The sequence below is a fragment of the Myxocyprinus asiaticus genome, chromosome 2 (assembly GCF_019703515.2).
Source record: "Myxocyprinus asiaticus isolate MX2 ecotype Aquarium Trade chromosome 2, UBuf_Myxa_2, whole genome shotgun sequence".
Lineage (NCBI taxonomy): Eukaryota > Metazoa > Chordata > Actinopteri > Cypriniformes > Catostomidae > Myxocyprinus > Myxocyprinus asiaticus.
In genome coordinates, this window is record NC_059345.1 from 52,701,036 (window position 1) to 52,723,881 (window position 22,846).

Consider the following 22,846-nt stretch of genomic DNA (forward strand, 5'->3'; position numbering starts at 1 on the left):
TGGTTCAAGTGATACCCCCATTTTGTCCAATACTCTTTTGATACATAAAAATGTAGGGCACCATGTTCAGATACAGACTACTTTAGCTGAGTTCTGCGTGTATGTGTGTTTGTTCATATCTGTTTGGTTGAATGCTTTTATGAAAGTGTTTCTTTATTCTTCTCTCTACTAAAGGTGTATTGCATGTGTCCTAAGTCAGAAAAGAAACACTTCTCTGAATGTCTTTGATAAAACTTTGTATATTTATACCAATCTACTGTAGCTACTGCTCAGTATGCGATCCAGTACAGAATAGTGTTTCAACATATAGGATCTGCACAAAAGACACCACTCAGAGAATGTTTATAGTGTATTGTCCCATTCAAATAGTGTTCTTTAGTCTGTTAGAGGTCTGATTAATAACAAGCTAGTAAAGAAGATTTTAGCTTTTTTTATCATTGACTTTTGAATTGGACATTAAGAAAGTATATGCACTTTTGTCTTTCACATTAACTTTATCACGAGTTCATTTTCTCTGTATCATCTCGCTCTCTCTCTAGATTTTCTTATTTTCCTCCTACCTCTCCAAACAATTCTGTCCTCCCAGCATGCCTGTTTTGTTTCACATTTGTTTTAAACCAACTGCAATATGTTTCCACTCCTTTAATCCACACCAAACATCATAATAAAGGCCTTTTCTGTAATACAAAGAAATGTTTCCCTTTGGTACTTTAAATGTGAGGAATACTGCTAAATCTTTCTAATAAGCATAGTAACACTACAAAATATGGAATATATATTTTCCCTTTATTTTTGAGTGGCAGTTCACAGATTTCTTATGTTATGGTACCTATAGTTTCTTAAATATTTTTACATTTAATATAAGTGAGTTATCACATTTCAAGTGGAATCTCTGAGCTGCCATTCAAATGTTTGTTTTGAGTGGCCTTTGATGGTGCTGGAATCACCTGCTCCAATCTTCTTTATGCCTTTGTTTCCTTTGACATTTTCTGATAGATCTATCAAATAAGGCTGTGGCAGCAATGTATGCATTAATTTGTAACAATAAATAAAGGAAAATGAGCCCTTTAGTCCTGCTACTCTCACTATTCTTTCTCTCATTCTTTATCCCTTCATTATCTAGTTTTTCTCTGTTTGTTCACTGCAAAAAATAATTATATTAACAAGTATTTTTTTATTATTTTCCAATAAAAAAATCAAAACATCCTTCCTTTAAGCTCTGAAGGTGTTTTTAAAGGGGTCGTGAAATGATATTTTTTATTATCTTCCCTTACTGATGATGTTAGTAGATTTTTATTTTATTTTATTTGCTCCAAAACAGTCATAATATAGTAATATATAAATTTTTTTCCACCCTGTCTGTGGCCCTTGGTCGGTTTTGGCCTAAACACCTACTTAATGTTTTGCGATCTGGTCCAAGTGTTTTTAATTGCCCCATCTTTCGATAACAGTTCCCTTGCAAAGCTTGAATCATTTTATGACTGGTTTACAAGCAATCCATGCTGATATGATCCGTCCTGCTCTCTCTTTCTCTGAGTACGAACGGAGCACCAGTGGGCGGGGCCAAGGGTGCGATGATGTACTGTAGCCGTTGATGTTGTTGCTGTAGAGGCGGTCGTGAATTAATGAACCCCATAGTGACATAGGGAAGTCGTGGAAGTTGAGATCGAGGCTTTTTTCAATGAATGCTTTTATTGCATTTGGGATTAAGTTTTGAGTTTTGTAATTTATAGTATGTTTTATGTCAAAATATGAAGAAAATTTTAATTCATCATGATCTTTAAAGATTTCCTGTTGCAGTGGCATGCCCAAGATTAAAGGCCTATAAAGCTACAAAAAAAAAATTATATATAATGTTTTATAATGAAACAGGTTATGATATATTTTGAGATTCTCAGCCTAAGAAACAAAAAAAGCTTTATCCAAAAATGGTTTATTATTTATTTTTCTGATTTTTTTTTTTTTTTTTTTGTCTTTCTTTTTCCTTTTGTTAATAATTTTTATAAACCTTCTGCATTCACATCAGTCCCTCACAACTTTCAGTCATCCTTCTTTCCTGTTGTCACCCTTAGGTTTGCATTTTCAGTTTTACTCTCTCTCTTTTGCTTATTCCTGCACCGTCTCTTTATTTCATGTGCTTTTTCTTTACCTGACCATGTCTTTTTCTCATGTCTGTGTTATGGATTTCAGGGGGATGTTGGTCAACCGGGAAACAGGGGCAGTCCGGCCGTTCAGTTTAACGCACCAGCAATAAGCACTATCAACAAAGGAGAGAAGGTAACAACACTGGGGAGCGGTGATGCCAACCCAGGGAGGGGCACTGCCAGGGTGAGAGGGATTGATGATGGGGGACAGAGAAGCATGAACCACATAAGCACTCTGTAACAAGGTAAAAGGGAAAGGAGGAGGCGAGAACCGGATGAAGCATCAAAATAATGTTTAATGATTAATTAAAACACAAAGAAAAAACATGCAGGGCAGCTGCCTATAGTTCTCTCTCTCTCTCGAACTGCCACCTCTGGTTGCCTTTGTCCCTCTCGGGCTTGATCAGCCTGATTAGGGGCCGGGTGTGCAGCATCATGGCCCGGCCCCACCCTCCGCCATGCCACATTCCTCCCTTGTTCTTTCAGGCCGGGGAGCCCCCAGCATGACGTGGATCTGGGAGGGGACAAGGGGAGGGAAACACAACAACAATCACAATAATCGCTGTACTTGTACACCGTAATGGTGATGATACCAATCTAAAACACACAATACTAATATTTAAAAAAGAGAGGGAAAGGCCCACACGGAGCAACAGTGGGAGAGAGAGAGGAAAGAAAAAAAAAACATTTACTCGCTGGTTCTCTGATATGCCATAGCTTGGTCCTCAGCCACTCCTCCACCCTCTAGTGGACGACAGCCGTGCCTCCCCAGGCGGATCGGAGGCAGTCCTCTGTCCCCTGGCGGACGGAACATCCCGCTGCATTTTCAGTGGAAAGGAGGAGGCGAGAACCGGACGAAGCATCAAAATAATGTTTAATGGTAAATTAAAACACAAAGACAAAACATAAACACATGCAGGGCAGCTGCCTGTAGTTCTCTCTCTCTCGAACTGCCGCCTCCAGTCACCTTTATCCCTCTTGGGCTTGATGAGCCTGATTAGGGGCTGGGTGTGCAGCATCACGGCCCGGCCCCACCCTCCGCCCTGCCACACACTCCAAAGAGAATGGTCTGGAAATGTTTATGCTTTATCAAAAGGGATTGATGTTTTTAACCACCCCAATTATATATATATATACATTAAAAAAAAATACTCATCTTGGAGAGCCTGTCAATGTAAATAAGTGGGAAAAGGGCTAGTTATAAAATTAATGTTTGGGGGGAGCTAGAGACACCTCTACTGTTTTAAGTGTGTGATTCATTGCCAAAGCTCCTTCATTCTACCTGTGTACATTCATCTCCTTCTCACCCTGATCTCCCCACTGCTCTGTCAGTGGTCACAGTCCTCTTAACGTTCTTCTACAAAATCCAAAAAAACCTTTCACCACATGCCACCTCTTCAACATGCCCCGCCGCTACCGTCTACAAACAGCCTCCCCATGCCACCTCATCGTGCCCCATATAAAAAAAAATCTCTCTTCCTTGGTTACCATATCCAGGGAGATGTGGGCCTGCCCGGTGACCCAGGCCACCCACTGGTCAATGGAGTGGTGGAGCTTGTTGGCTTTCCAAAAGGAGACAAAGGGACTCAGGTTTGTGAGGAAAATGCAGCTGTGAGGATATAGACCTCGGATGCCATCCATCCATCGACAGCGTCCTCCTCAAATTTTACCTTTTCTACAGTTACTGTTTGTCCCCTTTTCTCCATACCGTACCTTACATCTGTTATCCAGGACGGTGATGTCCACCTCATCCTTGCAGTTAACCTATATTTCACATTGTGGTGAAAGTTGTGGTTGATGTCCTTAAATGTCTTAATATTTGGTGGTGATTTCAGTCACACAAGATAAATTCATTTGCATATAGGATGCTTTTTAAAGACTAGTTTGTGTGTCTAAAGATAAAATTTTGTGTTTAATTACAGTGGTCCCAAAAAGAACACTTAAAAATGTCTGAATGTGTGCATTAGATAACAAAATATTAGAGCTGTCAAAATTAACGCGTTAGTGCATGCAATTTATTAAAAAAGTTTAACACATAATTTTTTTTTAATTGCGATTAATGCATTTACCGCTAATACAGCATAAACCAACATAAACCCTGGTTGGAAGGGCAGAACCTTTGTAATGTGTTTCTCCAGAGTCATTACACTGACGCACACTTCACAACACAGACACACACACACACACACGACAGTGCTTCCGTGTCAGTGATAAAATGGAGAATGGATCTTTTAACACTACTTGATATGCAAAACAAGCCCAGATGGGACTTGTGATAGAAATCACATATTTTTCAGCATATGTAAGGTGCATTTTAATTACCACAGAAGCACGCTAAGTCTTTACTATCACCAAAATGCAGAATGAGATGTTTTTGTCTGCAAGCGCTTTTCATGTGGAGTTCAAAGCGCTGCTTGACGCTGGCGTTGACACCATGGTGTGAACCATGTGCGTGGCTTTACGATTGCTGTAACTAAGCAGATAGCAACAGTCTGCCAGCTGATTAATATTGTGGAGGATGATATTTTAAGAGATTTAATGCCCATTGCAATGAAAATGCAACCTATGTGGGGACTAGTTCTTTCAATTAGTCAAACTCCCACTTAGACTTTGGGAAACGTTAAATGTTACTTGAATCGTTATACTGTGGAAGGCTTTGTTTGGAAAATATTAATAAAGCATTATATTGTTACATATTGTTTTGTTTTCTTTCCTAAGATTGAAATAAATGCATTTTGACAGGAAAAGAAGTACAGTATATATAGTGCCAAATTTCAGCACTTTCAAAATCTGCCAATAATTGCAATTAACTACAAATATTGTGCGATTAATCACGATTAAAACATTTTAATCGACTGACAGCACTACAAAATATAAAACCAGATCATACTAGCACACTTTTCAAGCAAAATATTTCACTAAAAGAGGTTTGTTTGGTTTTAGATATACTGTTTAAAATGAAGACAAAAAGTATTTGGACACTTTCTGGTTGTCAAATATAATAGATCATGTTGATAGTTAATGTGATAAAATTCACCTGTGGTTACTCTGCTAGGACACCTGTGTGAACTTTAGGGAAACCGACTTCATAAATTCACTAAAATTACACTGAGGCCAGTTGGTCAAAAGTAATTGCAAAAAAGGACTAGCATCATTCATTTGCAGATGCCACATGGCTTGATGTTTTGTTTCTAATGCAATGAAATTCACATATTGCATTATAGTGTAGCTTAAGTGTCCAAATACTTTTTGGGACCACTGTATACTTCTAATCTTTTATAATATCTATAATCTAATTGTTTAAATATATTATAATATTTCATTTTGTTTCATTAGGAACCCAAAGACATCCCTATGAATTTAAAGGATAGATTTTTGTGTGATACAATACATTGCTGCATATCAACACATGTAACAAATTTTGTGTAGAATTCCTTACTATGGAGGTCTCAGTATCGTTTAGGCGCCATTCACAGCCAGTCTGCTCTCGCTGACTTGTCTACATTTACAGATACACATAATTTTCCATACTTTCTTCATTAAAAGGTTTTAAGCCATTCTATCAATGAAATCCTAAAGTCACAGTTTAAATATCTTTAAAGACCAGTTGGTTAGGAGAAGTGAAAAAGCTACAAACTTGAAAAATGACAAGGTGACATTATGGATATTCAGACATCTTTCTACTCTCTTTTACTCTCTTCCCCAGGGGGATAAAGGCTATGCCGGTAATCCAGGCCTTACCGGGAGACCTGGACCAACAGTGAGTGACCAAAGATGGCTGTTCTCCCCACTTGATATTTGCTATATGTTTTAATCTCAAACTTTCTTCTAATGCTGTGCACATGTAGGGTCCATTTAGTTATAGAGGCGAGACTGGTGAAAAGGGAATCCTAGGCTTGCCAGGCTTGAGGGTAGGTCCTGTGTTCCAGCCACGTCTGAAGAGTCTTTTTTTGTTTGATTACGTTTCTTTCTTCATGTTAGATGATACAGTTTGTTTCTTGTATATATTGGCTCCACCTATATTTTCAATGTATTATTTGATATGGCAGGGTCCACCTGGTCTGAACGGACCTCCTGGGGCTCCTGGCAGAAAAGTAAGATGTGGAATACTTTGCACTAAGCAATTTAATTTCTATGCTATTATTGGATAGCAACCATCTCCTCCTACCTCCTCTCTAGGGCTTCACTGGAAGTCTAGGGTTTCAAGGCCAACCAGGCTTTCCTGGACTAAAAGTAAGCATGTAGAACAAGAAAAACAGAAATGTGTGAAAAAACAAACAAACTGAAATGTGTTGCATAACAGGGTTAAACTTTGCATTGTGTATTTGTTTTTAGGGTGACATTGGAGAGCCAGGTCCACCTGGACCATACTTTCCTTCAACAGATGACATTCCAGGTAACAGGAATCACCAGTTTTGTCCCCAAAGTACAGGTGCATCTCAATAAATTAGAATGTCATGGAAAAGTTCATTTATTTCAGTAATTCAACTCAGATTGTGAAACTCGTGTATTAAATAAATTCAATGCACACAGACTGAAGTAGTTAAGTCTTTGGTTCTTTTAATTGTGATAATTTTGGCTCACATTTAACAAAATCCCACCAATTCACTATCTCAAAAAATTAGAATACATCATAAGACCAATAAAAAAAAAACATTTTTAGTGAATTGTTGGCCTTCTGGAAAGTATGTTCATTTACTGTATATGTACTCAATACTTGGTAGGGGCTCCTTTTGTTTTAATTACTGCATCAAGTCGGCGTGGCATGGAGGTGATCAGTTTGTGGCACTGCTGAGGTGGTATGGAAGCCCAGGTTTCTTTGACAGTGGCCTTCAGCTCATCTGCATTTTTTGGTCTCTTGTTTCTCATTTTCCTCTTGACAATACCCCATAGATTCTCTATGGGGTTCAGGTCTGGTGAGTTTGCTGGCCAGTCAAGCACACCAACACCATAGTCATTTAACCAACTTTTGGTGCTTTTGGCAGTGTGGGCAGGTGCCAAATCCTGCTGGAAAATGAAATCAGCATCTTTAAAAAGCTGGTCAGCAGAAGGAAGCATGAGGTGCTCCAATATTTATTGGTAAACGGGTGCAGTGATTTTGGTTTTCAAAAAACACAATGGACCAACACCAGCAGATGACATTGCACCCCAAATCATCACAGACTGTGGAAACTTAACACTGGACTTCAAGCAACTTGGGCTATGAGCTTCTCCACCCTTCCTCCAGACTCTAGGACCTTGGTTTCCAAATGAAATACAAAACTTGTTCTCATCTGAAAAGAGGACTTTGGACCACTGGGCAACAGTCCAGTTCTTCTTCTCCTTAGCCCAGGTAAGACGCCTCTGATGTTGTCTGTGGTTCAGGAGTGGCTTAACAAGAGGAATATGACAACTGTAGCCAAACTCCTTGACACGTCTGTGTGTGGTGGCTCTTGATGCCTTGACCCCAGCCTCAGTCCATTCCTTGTGAAGTTCACCCAAATTCTTGAATCGATTTTGCTTGACAATCCTCATAAGGCTGCGGTTCTCTCAGTTGGTTGTGCATCTTTTTCTTCCACACTTTTTCCTTCCACTCAACTTTCTGTTAACATGCTTGGATACAGCACTCTGTGAACAGCCAGCTTCTTTGGCAATGAATGTTTGTGGCTTAACCTCTTTGTGAAGGGTGTCAGTGATTGTCTTCTGAACAACTGTCAGATCAGCAGTCTTCCCCATGATTGTGTAGCCTAGTGAACCAAACTGAGAGACCATTTTGAAGGCTCAGGAAACCTTTGCAGGTGTTTTGAGTTGATTAGCTGATTGGCATGTCACCATATTCTAATTTTTTGAGATAGTGAATTGGTGGGTTTTTGTTAAATGTGAGCCAAAATCATCACAATTAAAAGAACCAAAGACTTAAACTACTTCAGTCTGTGTGCATTGAATTTATTTAATACACGAGTTTCACAATTTGAGTTGAATTACTGAAATAAATGAACTTTTCCACGACATTCTAATTTATTGAGATGCACCTGTATATCCAAGTAAACCCACATACTCTTAGACACACTTTGATACACAATCATGAGTGATTATTCCATTTGTTTTTTTTTGTTTTTTTTTGGTACACAGGTCCTCAAGGTGATCCTGGCTTTCCTGGTTATCCTGGGCTAAATGGAGATCCAGGTCCTTCAGGATCTCCTGGTCTGCCTGGTCCTCCAGGAATGCCTTCTTTTGTCACAGGTACTAGTGCTATACCATTGATGTGTAACATTACTTTATCTATTAAATCAATATGATATTAACTGTCTTGGAAATCTGTTCAGGTCGTCCAGGCAGCGCTGGGTTCCCTGGTAGTCGTGGACCTAAAGGACAGAGAGGAAACCCAGGTCGGGATTCCTATGGCCCTGAAGGTCTTGCCGGAAGTCAAGGCCTTCCTGGACCCCCAGGTCCACCTGGACCACCAGGCCAAACATGTAAATTTTTTCAAATTATGGTATATTTTAATTAGGATGTACCATTCAGGATGAAAGGCTTTAGTTAGCTTTTAGGATGTGGCATAATGTCTGAGGGAGTTATTCTTCATAATTGAATAAGATCCTTTAGATGTCATTCTGCCTGTGTTTGTCCTTTGTCTGCAAAAAGGGGTCCATTGAAGGGATAGTTCACCCAAAAATGAAAATTCTCTCATAATTTACTTACCCTCATGCAATTCCAGATGTTTATGACTTTCTTTCTTCTACAGAACATGAATGAAGATTTTTGGAATATCTCAGCTTTGTAGGCTCATACAATGCAAGTTAATGGTGACCAGACCTTTGAAGCTCTAAAAATCACATAAAGGCAACATAAAAGTAATCCATAAGACTCCAGTGGTTAAATCCCTATCTTCAGGAGTGATATGATAGGTGTTAGTGAGAAATTGATCAGTATTTAAGTCATTATTTTCTATAAATCTCCACATTCACTTTAGAATTGTGGAAAGAAAGTGAAAGTGGAGATTTATATTTAAAAAGGACTTAAATATTGATCAGTTTCTCACCCACACCTATCCTATCACTTATGGATTTAACCACTGGAGTTGTATGGATTACTTTTATACTGCCTTTATGTGATTTTTGGAGCTTCAAATGTCTGATCACCATTCACTTGCATTGTAAAGACCAACAGAACTGAAATATTCTTCTAAAAATCTTAATTCGTGTTCAGCAGAAGGAAAAAAGTCATACACATCTGAGATAGCATGATGTTGAGTAAATGATGAGAGAATTTTCATTTTTGTGTGAACTATCTCTTTAAGCTGTGGTTAAGGTTGTGACCATGAGGGGCAAATGGAAAATGACAAAAGGCAGTCTTTTCTTAGTGGGTGTACTACATATTGCTGTTTTTAATATGCAACCAACCAAAATCAAATATTCTGTAACTAATACTATAAACTGACCATGTCTATGAAGCACAAACAGTAGATGTCTGACTTTACACTTCCTAATTGTCAAAACATGCTGCAAGTTTTAATCGTAAAGACAAATTTTAAGAAGACACACTGATGAAACCATGTTTTGTCTCTTACATAAAACATGTTTCAAAAGGCAACTCTTGAATGCATACACAGGTTTGAAAAATGTAGAATGTTTTTCTTTTCCCATTAGAATATTTTTATTTTATTTTACTTATAGAATTACAGATTAGATCTGTACCTTTTTCTTTGTGTGACCAAAACATTGGCATTAATCAGTGTTAATCAAACTGTTTAGTGAATTCCCCCCACAATATTAATATAAAGAAAAGTGCCTTCTCCAAGGACTTTGATTAAAATTTTTTATATCAAATTCCAGCCATCATTTTGTAGAGTCTAAAGCTGTACATTATAATCTTTGTTACAGCAGCTGATTGTTGCTTCTTTTTTTGCCTTTTCAAGTATCTGTAAATTCTGTCTCTGTGCCGTTACCGGGACTTCCAGGTCAGCCAGGTCAGAGAGGACCACCTGGCGACAGAGGCTATAAAGGGTTTAAAGGTAAGGGATACCTCCTAGCCCCATTGTAATTCTGCAATAAAAAGTATTATGTTTAATTTTAGAAAGGGATGTAGAATGGCAAGCACACACTTGGACTTTTTCCCTTCCTAACCCTGTGTCATTAAAGGAGAAAATGGTGACTGCAATTGTTTGGGTGGAGCAACAACTGGTGCGCAGGGACTTCCAGGGCCTGCAGGGCCCCCTGGCCTTACTGGACCTAGTGGTGCGAAGGGAGAAATTGGTGACCCAGGCTTCCCAGGATCACGTGGACAACAGGGCCCATTTGTAAGAAATAGATAATTGAATCATCAGCTTGGTAGAGACTAGGCCTGTCATGATTATTAACTAACTGCGGTTATCTCAAATTATTGTGCACTTCAAATTCCAATCACATTTTCATGCACAAATAAATACATTTACAAATACTGCAAAATACTCAGGGGGGACCCCCACTCGGACAGCTATTTTTTACACAGAGAAAATAGGATATATATTTGACCAGAATTCCCATTATCTTCAGCAAGTTGACTAACACTACACTGCTGCTTGGGATTCACGACAGACACAGGTAATCACACAAGCTCAATCGCTCTCTCTCTCTCTCTCTGTCTCTCTCTCAAACACACACAAACATCCTTGTTTCTCCAATGACTCGTTAGAAACAGCCCAAGGTGTCATTACTAGTGCTGAAGTGATGTTTTTGAATTAGTAACGGAGGCTTGTGTGCATCTTTTGAACTAGCAGTAGACATCTAGAACTATAAGAAAGTAGTTCCATGCACAAATGAGTGTTTGTTTTTAATTTTTTAATTTTTTTTGTGACAGTCCTTAGTTTTTCCTAATTTTTTATTAACTTGTTTTTTGAACTGTTGTATAATAGTAATATCACACTCTTGCCTGTGGGTTTACTTCAAGGTTTACTCATAGCACACATCCAACATATTGCATCCATATGTATTAAACTGTTCATCTCAAGCACAACTGTTAACACACACCCTGTCTACAATGGATGCGAGAGGCACGTCACGTCAAAAGCAATAGAACCCATTATAATCAATGATGCTTTCTACCACGGATGTGTCTGTTGCAGCACGTTGCATTGTGCCGACAGTAAACAGGTGTCCTGTTTCATTTTGCGCTGCATGCGCTGGCGATACTACTGCCAACAACACATATAAAAGGTTTAGACAGTTTGTGTCGATGCACCCAGTGTAGACAGGGTGTCAAACCATCATTACATTTGAAATATTCATGAATGAAACGGTTTACTTACTGTTTTGCATAGGGTGCAGGTGTTTTTAACTGCCCCATCCTTCAATAACAGTTCCTTTGCAAAGCTTTAATCATTTTATGACTGGTTCACAAGCAATCCACGCTGATATGAGCCGAAAAAACATGCAATCCACGCTGAAATACGCTGAAGACACATCCACATGACGCACATACAAAGTCTGCACTGAAAGGCACATCTCTGGAGACGTCCATCTAGAGCATGTTTACATACACCAACAATTAAAAACAGCAAGAGGCAGCAGCGGAATGAAACCGAATGGCGTTGTAACTTGACATCACATCTTTTAAAGCAGTGCCAGATACATGACAATGGTATAATACATCTGTCTATTGCATGTTTATATACAAAAATTATTCAAAATAGTCCAGATGGGTCCCCTTTGATGTCTATGAATAGTGAGGCCACACTAGGCCTGTTTGTCCTGCTCTCTCTCTCTCTCTCTCTCTCTCTCTCTCTCTCTCTCTCTCTCTCTCTCTCTCTCTCTCTCTCTCTGTACGAACTGAAGCACCAGTGGGCAGGGCCAAGGATTCGATAACATATAGTAGGCGTCGATAAAGGCGGTCATGAATTAATGAGCCCCCAAATGAAGTAGGGAAATCGCGAAAGTAGAGAAAGAGGCGTTTTTGCAGCTTGATTTCAATAAATGCTTTTATTGTATTGAGGATTATGTTCTGAGTTCTGACATTTTCAGTATGTTTAGTAGTTTAAGTAGAATGAACCCCTTGTATGTCAAAATATCAAGGAAAATATGATTCCTCATGATATGACCACTTCAAGGTATATGAAGCACACATGCACCTTAAGAAATATGACAATTTATATGACAATTAATCGTGAAAGCCCTAAAAGAGACAATTAATCATCATAGCCCTAAAAGAGACAATTAATCATCATAATTGCAATTATTTGTTTGACAATTAATCGTCAGCCAAATTTCATAATCATGACAGCCCTAGTTTGGACGTGGTAATACCTCAAAGCTTTTTCTGTGTTAACTAAAAGACATTAATGTGGAGTGGGGCAACCAAGTGGTGAAAGATCTAGGATGGTGGTGCAGTCTCTAAATCTAAAGTTCACTGTAAAAGCCATCGTATATTTGCTTGGCTGGAGGGTCAAGTACAATGCACTTAATCCCAGGTTGTCTTTAGAGAAAGTTACATCTGATAGAGGCTTTACTTACCCTGTGGGAAGAATCATCAATAACATAGAATTCTAATTGAGTCTTGCTTTGTTTTAGGGCCGAGCGGGTGAGAGGGGCTTTTTTGGGCGTAAAGGAGAGAAAGGTAATGCCTTCTTCCCCCAAGGCAGAGGACAAAAAGGTGACTTGGGTCAGCAGGGTCCTCTTGGGCCTCTTGGAGCAAGCGGCAACCCTGGAAGAGATGGATCTCCTGGCTTCCCTGGACAACCAGGCCCACCCGTGAGTGGAAATGCTGATAGCATGACATTTTTTTTCCCATTGATTCCAGAGTAACAACCATGTCACCTAATGACATTAACTGCTTATAAAATAATTGCATATCATAAATCTGCTTCTAATACTGTACATTTAAATCACATTTAATACATCAATAAACATCTTCACACAGCTCCTCGCGGCATTTTATTTTAACAGGCTCTTAACTGTGTTATTTTAAAATCATACCCATAGAAATGAGTGGGGGCCATTCCCACAACGATTCCCAGATCGACTCGGGATCCAGATATAATGATTCTCACTAATTACAGGGAGATCCTGGTTTTGGTGTGACTGGAGATAAAGGTTTTCCTGGTATCCCAGGGTTCAAAGGTCCTCCCGGTGCTGTTGGCGATCCTGGTATTGGCTATCCTGGTGTAGCTGGGTTCAAAGGGGCACAAGGTGATCCCGGATTTAATGGTCTTCCTGGATCACCTGGACTTCCAGGGCCTCCAGGTAAGTACGTATGTAGTGTGTAAACTGGATTTAGGCTGAAAGATGGATTAGAATGTCAGTAACATTTGATGTGATAATTGTGGTTTTATACAGTACTTAAAGGAATATTCCAAGTTAAGATCAATCATCAGCATTTGTGGCATAATGTTGATTACCACAAAAAATTATTTAAACTCGTCCGTCCTTTTCTTTAAAAATAGCAAAAATCGAGTCTACAGTGAGACACTTACAATGGGAGTGAATGGGGCCAAATTTTGGAGGGTTTAAAGGCAGAAATGTGTTGCTTATAATTTTATAAAAGCACTTACATTAATTCTTCTGTTAAAAGTCATGTATTATTTGAGCTGTGAAGTTGTTTAAATCATAATTCTCAGTCATTTAGGGTTTTAGGGTCTGTTGACATTACGTCGTAATGGCAACGAAGTTGTAAAATTGGGTATAACTTCTCACAGAGAATGTTAGTAAGCAATTTTATCATACTAAAATCATGTTAACACGCATATTGTTTACTTCTTATGGCTATACTTTGTGAGTATTTTAACGTTTACAGATTGGCCCCATTTACTGCCATTGTAAGTGCCTCGCTGTAACCCAGATTTCTACTTTTTTTTAAAGATTTCGACATGTCGAAATGAATTTCTGTGGTAATTAATATTATGCCACAAATTCTGTCGATTGAGTTTAACTTGTTTTGAACGCGGAATATTCCTTTAACAGATTTGTTACATTATGTCTTGCTCAATACTTTAATTCTGATTTTTCTTTAAAACTGACTCATTGATCATTCTGTCCCAAAGGATTAATTCACCATGATTTTTCTTCATTCAGGTTGAGCTTTTTGTCTATCGATGTTTTTTTTTCTGAGCATATCCTGTACTGCATAATTGAGCAGTGCAGATCAGCAAGGTTTAAGGTGCAGTGGAGAGTAAACTAAAGTTATTTAGAGTGTTTAAAAATAGATATATTTAGCTGCCCTGTTCAGACTGCCAAATACATCAGAAATTTCAGCTTGACAAGATCTTCTCTCAAATTCTCGGCACACAAATGCAGCAGCAATTTTCTTTTCAATTAGATGTATGTGTCTGTGAATGGGTTTTCATATGCAAATGAATATTTTACATTTTGCATGTGCTAACAGAACTTTTTATCTCTTTAGAAGCCATTCCATTCAGAGAGAAATTAAGCAGATGCAATTAATTCATAACAAAGTCTTAACACCCATGTCTGAATCAACATATCCTTTCAATCCCTGCATGCTCTGCCTCCATCTCTCTCTCTTAGCAGTGGAATGGCTTTGATATAGCCATGCACATGTTCCTCTTTTTATTTCTTTATTTGCACTGCTTTAACTGAATGAGCTGGGTTATTTGAATGAGCTTTTTAAATTCTGCACTAAAGGTACAATCATGCTTATGCATTTGATCTATTAATGATGCTACCCGAATAAACCGATACATGGACTGATTGATTGACAGCTTCTTTTGCAATCTCTCTTGCCCTTGCATGTTGTCTTACTAGGTGACAGCTGTTGGCAGGCGGGGCTTAATGATGCCTCTTTGGAAGGGGGAGGTGAGATGAGAAGCCTTGAGCTGCAGCCAATTAAAAAAAAACAGGGACATGCTTTTCAGTTGCAGTTTAACCAGAGAGTGTCCACCAGCCTGACCTTTCTTATGACTTCTCTTTTGCTTGAGATGTCTAATCTAGTTAGACTCATGCCATTCTGAAAAACTGTTCATTGCCACATAACAGCCCTCTTTTGCCAGTCATCTAACAATCTTTGTGCATGTGATTAGCCCTACTATGCTGACTAAGATGGAGGGAAGGTGGGGTTCTTTGATGTGTATTTGTTTTTCGTAGGTCCCCACATTAGCCTTTATTAGATTTTGGTTGGAGGGTAGATGATGCATGTTTTATTAACATCAGGATTTTATGTGCATTCATCATTTCTTGACTGTTTCATTTTAAATGATCCTGCAGTGTGACAAATTAATTTTACAAGTACAAGTTTCTCATCAGGCCATAAAAGCTGCATACATAATAATTACAAATACATTTGAAAAATCTTTCAAACAGTTCTAGATGGAGTATAGTCTCACTGCAGGACATGTCAACTTCCCTGAAGTATTTCACACATCAGGTTTGAAGTAATTTATAAGGAACACATAAACATGTTTTTTATCTGTCATACAGTTAGAATATCGAATTTCTTGATTCATTCCAGTTGCCGTACAGTCCACAAAAGTCTCATATTAAATTTCCTCCTGTCCTTTCTATCATTGACCAATGTTGACTTAGGATAACAGACAGGTACTCAGATTTTTTAACAAACAATTAACACAAGTTCCCGGATTTAATACGTGCTTAGTAAATGGTGCAGATAAAATTGGTTGAGCTGTCATAATCACTACCATTCCATCAAGTTTTGTGCAGTTCAGACTCAGTGACAGTACAAAGAGAAGAGGAGATCAAGTTTGACAGTTTGCCATAGTTAGGTGTAGGGCTTGTGTGGGAATGGGCCATCGTTTTATGTTTAGCTGACAGCGGTATGGTCGTCAACAGGAACACCGCTGCCCTGCAGGATTCCTGGGGATCTCGGGGATCCAGGATTCGGTGGACTTCCTGGGGTGCCAGGTAATTGAATACTAAAGCATTGATATGGAACCCTCAGATGCTGCAATAGCAACTGTTATCCATCATATATCCGCCCATAAATGCGTTCAAGTGAATTGACAGATCCATCTTGTAACAAGCAACATTCCTTTGTCAGTATTGTCACCTGTGAAAAATTATCCCCTTATTCTCACCAGTTCTTAAAACTGTAGGTTTCACAATATTGCAGCATTGTAGTCTGTGTAATGACAGTAGGTTGGCTAGTGGTTACTTCTAATAAGCTCAACCCAAAATGTAGACCTCTTCTAGATAGCAGTGCTGTTGTTGTATCCAAATCAGCCGAATGCAGCATCTAGGTATTCTATGTATGACTGAAAGTATATGAAAGTTATCAGTTGAACTAATTTAATAGTAGAAATGTTTGAAATGCTTTGTAACATGTTCTTCTAATGTGTTGTGTATACAGTATACATATGTGTGTTTGTGTCTGTGTGTGTTTGAATTCATGTAAATATCAGGACCACAGGGTCAGCCTGGTTCCAAAGGAGTGAGCGGACGCCCAGGTTTTGATGGGCAAAAGGGTGAGAGAGGAGAACCAGGCACTGGAGGTCTGCCAGGACCACAGGGTAAAAATACGCACCTCAAACCTGAATGGGAACTAACCACAAATTATAGATATCCTAATTGCTTGTACATTTTTAATCGCCACATTTTCACATTGCATTTGAATGGACTGATTACTGTTTGTTTTTAAAAGTTTGTAAAATTTGAATACATTAAACAGGTTTCCCTGGACCCAGAGGAGATCCAGGTTTACCAGGAGTTACAAATGCTGGCTTACAAGGGCCTCCAGGAAGAGACGGTTTTCCAGGTGTGCCAGGAGCAAAGGGAGAACCTGGTGAGGTGCTTGGGGCTACCCCTGGAGATCCGGGTCTTCCAGGAAGACCAGGAAATCCAGGAGACAAGGGTCAACCTGGGACACCTGGTTTACCCGGGACCCCTGGTAGGTTTGATGAGAAGCTGAACTACTTCATCATCAGCATCACCAGTCAACCATATAGTAGGTAGCACTAATGGATCTACCTCTTCAGGTGTCGATGGACGCAATGGTTTTTCTGGTTCAAAGGGTGAGCGAGGTGTGTATGGAATACCTGGTCCCCGGGGTCCCATTGGTCCAGTGGGGGAATTGCCTCCTGGGGGTATCCCTGGACTCAGAGGGCCAGATGGAGTTAGAGGATTTCCTGGACCTTCAGGTAATCATCTCTTCTCACTCTTATGAAACCTCAATTTTGATGCTTTATCTAACAATACATGTGTGTATTTGCTCATCAAGAGCTATTTATAGATCCATTTACTAGGGTCAAGTCTACCTCAAGCTCCACAATAAGGCATTTTGTCACTAGGACCTTTCACATATTAAAGCTGAAGTGTGTAATTTCGGTGACACTAGAATAAAAAAAAATCACTGTCTTCAAATGGATTCCAGAAAACTCCTCCTGCCTTTCATATGTTCAAACAGATAGTCCCGCCCCAAATTCAAACCATTGGTTAGATAGATGGTCTTTATTTTCCCAGAGGGAAATTTGTTTTCACCAGCCTGCTCCACAAACACAAAACATACAGATACCCACATTACACTGAACCAGTGTTGCTGTGTTGGGCTGGATGGGTCACTCAGACAAACAGAGGAATATTTTTATAGCACCAAAGAGCCACAGTGTTACGCTTTTAGGTGAAATCAACCTACAAATGTCTCACTTATAGGTGACTCTACATATTAAAGGGATAGTTCACCCAAAAAAGAAAATTCTCTCATCATTTACTCACACTCATGCCTCCCTGATGTGTATGAATTTCTTTCTTCTGCAGAACACAAAGATTTTTAGAAGAATATTTCAGCTCTGTAGGTCCATTCAATGCAAGGTTAAGTGATATAATAAGTGTGGCTGAGAAACAGATCAATATTTAAGTCCCTTTTTTTACCATAAATCTCCACTTTCACATTCTGAAAGTGAAAATGGAGATTTATAGTAAAAAAGGACTTAAATATTGATCTATGTCTGCAGAAGAAAGAAAGTCATACACATCCTGGATGGCATGAGGGTGAGTAAATGATGAGAGAATTTTCATTTTTGGGTGAACTATCCTTTTAATACAAGAATACGAGATAGGAGAAAGAATGTTAACATCGGAAAAAAATTGCATCAGCTTTATTCAGCCAAAAGCAATAGGTTTGACAGTATGTCAAATCATTTCCCAACTAATTTGTAATAACTGGTCAAATGTTTCACTGTTGCCTCTTTCTCTTTTCATCAGTTATCTCTCAAGTCTTCGTCAGCCTGTGTTTACTGATCTTCCTCACAAACATATCTGTTTTCATTATTCTTTCCTTTATGGTCATCCTCCCCTCCTTCCCTTTTTCCATCACCATCATTTCCACACTCCCGTCCTTCCATTTGTGGTATCACCTTCCTCTATTTTTGGTGCTGGGTCACCTCACTAGGCTGCCAAGGTGAGAAATACTGTCCGCCTATAGTGTTTGAATTTTCTCTAACACACCGTTCACACCCTGGCTATGCTGCCTCTTAATGCACTTGTTTGCTTCCAGTCCTCCTAATTAAAACATTGAATGAAGGGGAGCATGCATGAATGTTTTAAAGGGATGGTTCACTCAAAAATTACCATCATTTACTCACCATCATGTTGATCCAAACACGTATGACTTTCTTTCCTTTCATGTTTTATTCATTTTTGGGTGAACTATTCCTTTATGGTGACTGACATGGACCTCTAAAACTAGCCAAGAAATCAGTTTATATCAATGATGCAGGCTCTAAAAGCCAATTGTTTATTTAGATCACAAAAATGCTAATTTGTTGCATTGACCATCTCCATGATCTTTCATCATTAGAATGGTAACTCCAGTCCATCTTTTTATGTGTTTGTGTACCAATCGCAGCTATTGCATCATATACTCGCACTAAAAAGATGGACAGAAACGTGTGCTGAAGTGTTACTAATTCTCGAATTTACAGAATTTGAACACCACCTTCTAACAATGTAGACTCAGAACTTGTGTTTACAGTACACAGCTATAACCCTTATACGCTTGTGTGCCTTTAACCACAAAACCAACCAACTAAAACAGACAATTCTAGAATACAGCATCTTTAGTTATTAATGAAAATATATTCAGTGTAGAATTAGTCCATACTTTGAACTGAAGTTTTCACTTCTATTAGCCAAATTATGAAATGTGCAAGCAGTTAAACAAATATCAATAATTGTTTGCTTTGCTTTGCATCAATATTTATTAAATTTTTTAAAAATTCCTTACTTTACAGATTTGCATCCATTATCATTTGATAGTTTTTCCCTAGTTACATATTACCTGAAGTATACTTAATCTTAATGCATTTTTCTTTTCAAAATCAAACAAAAAAAGTACATTTGAAGTTCTCTCAAAGTCAAATCCTGATGTTGTGTAAAACTGATTTTTAACTCCCCAGGTTACCCTGGGCAGAAGGGTGTGAGAGGAGATCAAGGGCCTCCAGGGCCTGGTGGAATAAAGGGCACCACTGGTTTTCCTGGCATCCCAGGGCCACAGGGATTTAGGGGACTACCTGGTCCTCCTGGTCCTGGAACACGTCCAGGCAGACCTGGACGACCAGGAATAAAAGGTATGGAGCCTGAAAAAAGATCTTTAAATGTGTGCGGCATACTGTATTCTGTTGCGGATGATTTGTATTGCTGAAACAAACATCAAACAAGCATCTCAGATAGACTTTCATTTGATGCTAATGGAAATTATTGACAGTATCCCTTATCGTCACTTCTTCCATTTTACTACTGCCATCTAGGGTTGTCACGATACCATAATCATACCTTACGATACTATACCAGCTAAAGTATCATGGTACCAAGTAGTATCACGATAACACACATTAGTGTGTTAATTTTTTAACACAGTTTGTCATAGCAAAGGTGGTTCTTAGAAACTAGGTATTCCACTTGTTGCTCCGGAAGTGGTGAAAATAACTGATGGATGAATTGGGAGAGGGGTCAATTGGACTAACTTGTTACCTAATACATTCTTAGTTTGACGTAAAAAAATAAATACAAATCTTCGCCGCATCAAAACAGCCAGTTCAAACGGCAATGGCTTTAAACTTTTATTCCATTATTTCTGTGATTATTTGATTGTTGGTAACATAAAAATAAACACATTGTAATGTTGAAAAGACTGTTTTGAGCAGCCGTTTCATTATAGACCTTTTTCCACAGACTGTGATGACGCGTTTCCACCTTATTTAGCAGCGTAAATCCGGCAAACTGTTTTATATGATCATTTTAAATATTGAGTGTAAATTTATAACATTATGCTTTGTGTTATATGACCCTGGAATCAGTTTAAAAAAAAAATTATTACCACAGCTGTGAGGGGGTTGATTACAGCTGCTGAGATATTGACAATAAATTTGGCATCTCCAATCTGACTGTCTTAATCCACTTCTCTATTTTTTTTTTCTTCTTCTTCTGGAAAGTCATTCAAATGTAAAATTGACTTTTTTTTTTGCTCTTGGACCAAATGGATAAGTGAAAATAATATTTGCTGTGGTCTCCCATTCACCACTGTCAAAGTTTACCCTGCAATCATTTACTTCCGCGTTCTAAAACCCAGAGTGTGAAAAAGGTCTATTACAACCGCTTTAGCCCCTCTCTCCTGGTAAACAGCAACATGAGTGCAGATTACACACACACTGGTTTGATCGGACGGCTCGGGGACATGATCTAATCATAAGTGTGATCTTTGCGAAATTACCGCCACCAGCATTTGTACTTGAAAAAAATTAAATAAACTAGTGCATCATTAGTTTTTTCAGAGAAACAGTAAATCTGTAAATGTTAAAATAAAGCATTTAGGTTCAATTAAATGGCACTAACCCGTGTGTATTCTGCAAAAGCTGTGGGATGTGTCCGAAGGTGTTTAATAAGGTTGCTGGTGTTTCCCCCTTTGGCTTGAAATCTCTGTCGACATTCACAGCAGATGGGTTTTCCCGGTCTCATCAGGCAAAACCCAAAATAATTCCAAATCTTGCTGCGTGAATTGTGTAAAAAGCATCTCAATCTCCAAAGTTTTACTTAAATCCATATTATCCATTAGGAGACAAGACCGCCAAATTAACACGCTGGAATTCAGACGTGTGTGTTTGAAGCATGGGAAAATCACTCATTGAAAAATAAACAATACCATATAAGGGGCAAATCCTAAACAGCATTTTGCGCTCTTAAAGGGAACTGCGTGAAGGGGACGCCACTTAAAAAGACTATATTTTTAATGTTAATGCAGACATAGGTCTGATTCAAATGAAGGTTTTAGCAAAAATAATATTTACTACCGCACATACAACATAACTTACGGTACTACCGTATTGACAGTACTACAGTTTAAAAAATACTGTGGCACCGGCAGTATTTTGAAGCATTATTATCGCGATACTACCGTAGCGCTGGTCTACCATGCAACCCTATTGCCATCAATGCCTTCATGTGTTTCTTTTCCATAATACCTATATTAATCTTTTCTGACTGTGTTCTAGGGGAGAGGGGATCTCCTGGGTTGTTAGGATTCCCTGGATTACCTGGTTCTCCTGGAATTCCAGGTAACCCAGGTATCAAAGGTTCGCCTGGTTTAATTGCACAGAATGGTTTCCCTGGGCAAAATGGACCAAAAGGACTAAAAGGTATGTTGCTTTCCATATACTATTATTGTCACAGGATATCTCTTAATGGGCCCTTTTTATTGAGACATTAGAAAATGTTCTGCTTTTGTAAGATCATAGAAGACCCTTGAATAAAAAATGCAATACTCCTGAAAGAAGCTACAGTAGCTTCTTGTAATTATATTTTAATAAACAATACAATGTAATACAATAAGCACTATGTTTTAATTAACATACGTTTGTGTGTTCTAGGGGATCGTGGCTTTCAAGGTCCTCCGGGACCCTCTCCTCCAGTGATTCCATCAGAGCTGCTGGAAAAGGGTGAACCAGGTGTCACAGGAAGCAGTGGATTGCCTGGTTTCCCAGGACAAAGAGGTATAAAAAGTAGCCAGACCATCCATTCATGCTAAAACAAAACTGTTTAATTCGTTTTCAATATATTTTCAATGAATCAGGGCTTTTAGTGTCATTGAGATGTTGATAGATGTTTTAAAGCAGCATTCCACCAACCAACTTGAAACATCTTGATTTTGGTTGATTTTGTCTTTATTGGATGTCACACTCACCGATTATGAATACAAGGGGGATGATACATTGAAAAAAAAAAATTGTGAGTTTAACTTGGAAAATGTACTTTATGTGATAACATCTAAATTAACTGGTTTTGTTGAAATGAAAGTGTTTAAGATACTGAATGTAACTGAATTTAACCAACCTGAAATACCAAGGTTTTATTAAGGCATAACTTTCAGTAGATACAACTTGATTTGCCCTGAAAGTTCAAATCACATTTTGTATAACCTGATATGTCTTCTAAGCTCGAAACACATTTTCACTTTAATGTAAGTTCATGCACCCATTGAACACTTTTCTTCTGTAGGCTGCAACAGGAAGGTTGAAAACAAGCTCTACCCATTCATTTGTATGGTATCTGCAAACGGGACTAAGGGCGCCTACACACTAGAGTTAATGCTGCGTCAGAGAACGTTGCAAATGCATTGATTTCAAAGGGGATGGTGCATCAGAAGGACGAACATGTCACAATATGTCAATAGACAGTCATAAACCAAAAATACAGCTGAAGTCAGAAGTTTACATACACTTAGGTTGAAGTCATTAAAACTAATTTTTTAACCACTCCACAGATTTAATATTAGCAAACTGTAGTTTTGGC

The 22,846-nt window shown here is 38.6% G+C and overlaps 1 protein-coding gene across 4 annotated transcripts in view; it reads left to right on the top strand.

Annotated features, from left to right (window-relative positions):
• LOC127452088 (collagen alpha-6(IV) chain-like) overlaps nt 1–22,846 on the top strand; it is a 159,297-nt gene that overhangs the window by 114,268 nt on the left and 22,183 nt on the right. For 2 of the 4 annotated variants that reach the window (XM_051717269.1, XM_051717280.1), the window contains exons 12-31: nt 2,191–2,277; nt 5,851–5,904; nt 5,993–6,055; nt 6,194–6,238; nt 6,324–6,377; nt 6,480–6,540; nt 8,256–8,366; nt 8,450–8,599; nt 10,042–10,137; nt 10,265–10,422; nt 12,668–12,847; nt 13,156–13,339; nt 14,858–14,908; nt 15,899–15,970; nt 16,468–16,575; nt 16,734–16,952; nt 17,041–17,202; nt 19,459–19,629; nt 21,550–21,693; nt 21,925–22,047. In XM_051717269.1, the coding sequence (XP_051573229.1) occupies nt 2,191–2,277; nt 5,851–5,904; nt 5,993–6,055; nt 6,194–6,238; nt 6,324–6,377; nt 6,480–6,540; nt 8,256–8,366; nt 8,450–8,599; nt 10,042–10,137; nt 10,265–10,422; nt 12,668–12,847; nt 13,156–13,339; nt 14,858–14,908; nt 15,899–15,970; nt 16,468–16,575; nt 16,734–16,952; nt 17,041–17,202; nt 19,459–19,629; nt 21,550–21,693; nt 21,925–22,047 (2,293 nt within the window). The remainder of the gene's footprint in view (nt 1–2,190; nt 2,278–5,850; nt 5,905–5,992; nt 6,056–6,193; nt 6,239–6,323; nt 6,378–6,479; nt 6,541–8,255; nt 8,367–8,449; nt 8,600–10,041; nt 10,138–10,264; nt 10,423–12,667; nt 12,848–13,155; nt 13,340–14,857; nt 14,909–15,898; nt 15,971–16,467; nt 16,576–16,733; nt 16,953–17,040; nt 17,203–19,458; nt 19,630–21,549; nt 21,694–21,924; nt 22,048–22,846) is intronic. The other 2 variants (XM_051717290.1, XM_051717299.1) reach the window with 2 other exon arrangements.